Raw genomic sequence first — 2,792 nt, 5'->3', positions numbered from 1 at the left:
CTGCATTTCATCTTCTTAAGGGGATGACTGAAAGGAACTTAAAATGACCATGACATCATAGACAGTTCACAAAGAAATACACTCTTAAGCTACAGTAAATAACCCAAACTACTGATGGAGATTCTGGCGTGGCTGGGGCTTCGTTTGATTCATTGGTTCACTTTAAGTTCTTAATCTGATCTGCAAGAATCAAACTTGGAGAGTGTGTAAAACAGGTCACGGAGGAGGCGCTTCAGCCCCTGCTTGTGCATTTCAGGACTTCGCGGGTGTAAAATGCTCCCAACAGGCCAACGGTCCGTGTTCGGCAGCCTGGAGACTGACATGAAGTGCATCAGTTCACACGTCAGCACAGGCTGGATTTCAGATCCCAGGGCTGAGCTGTTCAATAGGTTTCAGATCCCAGGGCTGAGCTGTTCAGTGGGTTTCAGATCCCAGGGCTGAGCTGTTCAGTGGGTTTCAGATCCCAGGACTGAGCTGTTCAGTGGGTTTCAGATCCCAGGACTGAGCTGTTCAATGGGTTTCAGATCCCAGGGCTGAGCTGTTCAATAGGTTTCAGATCCCAGGGCTGAGCTGTTCACCGTCACACCTGCGGCTCTGTCACCACCGAGGCCCGTGAAGGACCCGACTCTGCCCTCCCGGGGTGGACACACCAGGGGCGCAGTTTGATGTTCTTCATTCTGCTGTATTTTCTGTTTCACGAGTCCGTAATTGGTCTGTTCTGCTAATCACAACTCGTTGGGGTGTTTCCTAACTCTGTAGAAACAAAATCATCTGGTCAATATAAATGAAAGTTACGGTGGCTTGTGTGTTGTGTCTCTTGCGGACATGGAAAATGCTCCATAGGAAAACCGCTGAGACTGTCCCGGGAGCTCAAAAATAACATCACAGAAACAACTCGCTCTGATATATCCAGAAAATCTGAAAACAATACTTTATTTCCTGATTTTTTGAAGGAGTTGTGCAATGCAAAAAGTGAGAGACATGACAACAGCAGCACTAATTCAACTATAATGTGAATTAGAACTACTGACACTACAAAACTTTTATAAAATGAAAGGACAGAACAGTCTTTACAACTGTTAGAAAACCCTCCTTATTGCCACTTTAGTGTAAATCACACCGAATTACAGACATTTCCGTTTGTACAAACCAGCTTGTTCACTCACACGCAGTGAAAAATTGCATATTTTTTAGATTCTCAAGATTCTGGAATGGTCAAGTTTCCAAGTCCATTTTTATCTTGAAATCCTTTACTTCTGAAAAATGAATTGGTCGATGAATTCGTTCTGGTCTGCTTCAATTTTGCAGAGAGTCTCGTACTCTATTCGGTATCTGAAAGAGAAAGGCGCAGCGGCTGCCGGGCGCTGGGACGAGCTGCGCACGGACCTTCCCCGCTGTCCCCACAGCACGTGCCACCAAACTCACCTCTCCAGCTGCATCTTCTTCTCCGCTATCAGAGCCTGGAGCTGCTGCTCCTGAGCTTCTCTTTGCTTCGCCATGGACTTGAGCAGATTCCGCGCGCCAATGGCCTGTCAGAACGGGAGGGGCAGAGATGCGCTTGTGTTGGGGTTTCAAATGTTTTAACCCTTTCGCTACAGCAGGGCGGTTTGGAGGCGTTTCAGGGAGGGCGACACTGGAACAGCCCCTGTAGAGGCTGAGAATTCCTTCACGCTCGAGGAGCCGGAGTCCCTGGCCCCTCTGGAAGCACCAGCCGGTCACGGGCGGCGGCCCTGACGGACACACGAGCTCTGGCTGTGGCTTTGCCCCCAGAACAGGGAAGGAAAATCCCAGTTACCTACAATCATGCTAAACATTGATTTCTATTTCCACAATAACGTGAAAAAGCCACAGGACTGGGTGTCCCACAGAAATACAGAGAATATTTCAACGATAGTTACAGGGCTCTTCGCTGATCTGGTCTTGAGAAAGCCCTTCATCCTCCTCATCCTCCTCATCCTCCCCCAGCGCCTCCCAAGGACAGAGCTCTGCCGGAGCGGTGACAAAGCAGACGCGCGGTTTGTGCGCGGGGGCAGAGCAGCGGAGCAGCGGAGCAGCGGGGCCGTGGGGCTGCGGGGCTGCAGGGCCGTGGGGCTGTGGGGCTGCAGGGCCATGGGGCAGCGGGGCCGTGGGCGCACAACGACACGCGGTGCGGCTGTAGCTCTCCCGGCCGCTGCCGTCAGTGCGGAAGCACCGCGTGTTGGTGCTGCAGGCAGGCGGACGTTCACCACCGCGGCACCGCCGGGACCGGACCGGCAGAAACCGGCTGTTCGTGCAGGAAAAGGGGAAGGGGGACTCGACGAGCCAGCGGCTGAGCGCACCGTACCTTCATCTTCTCACTTTCAGCAGCTTTTGCCAGTTGATCCACAAGCTCTATTAAGCTCCCCACTATTCTCTGAAATTCTACTATTTCTGCAAAGAAAAGCAGTTGTGAAGCGACGCTCAAAACACCCTAAAGACCGACGGCTCTACCGCCCGCGCGCGGCCTGTGTTGTCAGAGCCACTGCAAACACCTGACACTTCCTTGGCCTTTAACCCGCTATAACGGGTAGAAAGGAGAGGAAAGCCCCTCGCGCCCCGGGGCCCGCGCGGCGCTGCCGGTGCCGCGTCCGGCGGACTCACTGTCCAGGAAGGCCCGGCACTCCTCCCGCAGCCGCGCCGTCTGCTGCGCCGCCCCGGGCTCCAGCACCCGCAGCTTGCTCAGCTCGTCCAAGTGCAGCCCCGCCGCGCCCAGCGCCGCCTGCGCCATCTCCGCCCGGCAGCGCGGCGCCGAGCCCCCGAGCCCCCGAGCCCCG

At 54.3% G+C, this 2,792-nt stretch overlaps 1 protein-coding gene across 5 annotated transcripts; it reads right to left on the bottom strand.

Annotated features, from left to right (window-relative positions):
• Window positions 1-149: 149 nt before the first annotated feature.
• IFT20 (intraflagellar transport 20) lies at window positions 150-2,787 on the bottom strand. 5 transcript variants are annotated; one of them, XM_065036634.1, is made up of 4 exons: window positions 2,620-2,787; window positions 2,324-2,409; window positions 1,426-1,529; window positions 150-753 (listed from the first exon to the last, which is right to left on the bottom strand). In XM_065036634.1, exons 1-4 carry the CDS (start codon window positions 2,744-2,746, stop codon window positions 726-728), a joined length of 345 nt encoding a protein of 114 aa, XP_064892706.1. In that variant the 5' UTR covers window positions 2,747-2,787; the 3' UTR covers window positions 150-725. The 5 variants fall into 5 exon arrangements, with proteins under 5 accessions (XP_064892706.1, XP_064892705.1, XP_064892704.1 ...); XM_065036633.1 differs by lacking the exon at window positions 150-753 and adding an exon at window positions 900-1,354; XM_065036632.1 differs by lacking the exon at window positions 150-753 and adding an exon at window positions 900-1,332.
• Between the last annotated feature and the right edge of the window lie 5 nt (window positions 2,788-2,792).

This window comes from Columba livia, chromosome 20 (genome assembly GCF_036013475.1).
Source record: "Columba livia isolate bColLiv1 breed racing homer chromosome 20, bColLiv1.pat.W.v2, whole genome shotgun sequence".
Lineage (NCBI taxonomy): Eukaryota > Metazoa > Chordata > Aves > Columbiformes > Columbidae > Columba > Columba livia.
This window is presented reverse-complemented; position numbering and strand designations above follow the sequence as displayed.

Bases quoted from the DNA above. Each gene is read 5' to 3' on its own strand.
- IFT20 (XM_065036632.1), bottom strand. From the start codon at position 2,746: ATGGCGCAGGCGGCGCTGGGCGCGGCGGGGCTGCACTTGGACGAGCTG. The intron at 2,410-2,619 runs GTGAGTCCGCCG...TTTTCTTTGCAG, and splicing joins GTGCCGGGCCTTCCTGGACA to AAATAGTAGAATTTCAGAGA. The intron at 1,333-1,425 runs GTGAGTTTGGTG...TTTCTCTTTCAG, and splicing joins AAGAAGATGCAGCTGGAGAG to ATACCGAATAGAGTACGAGA.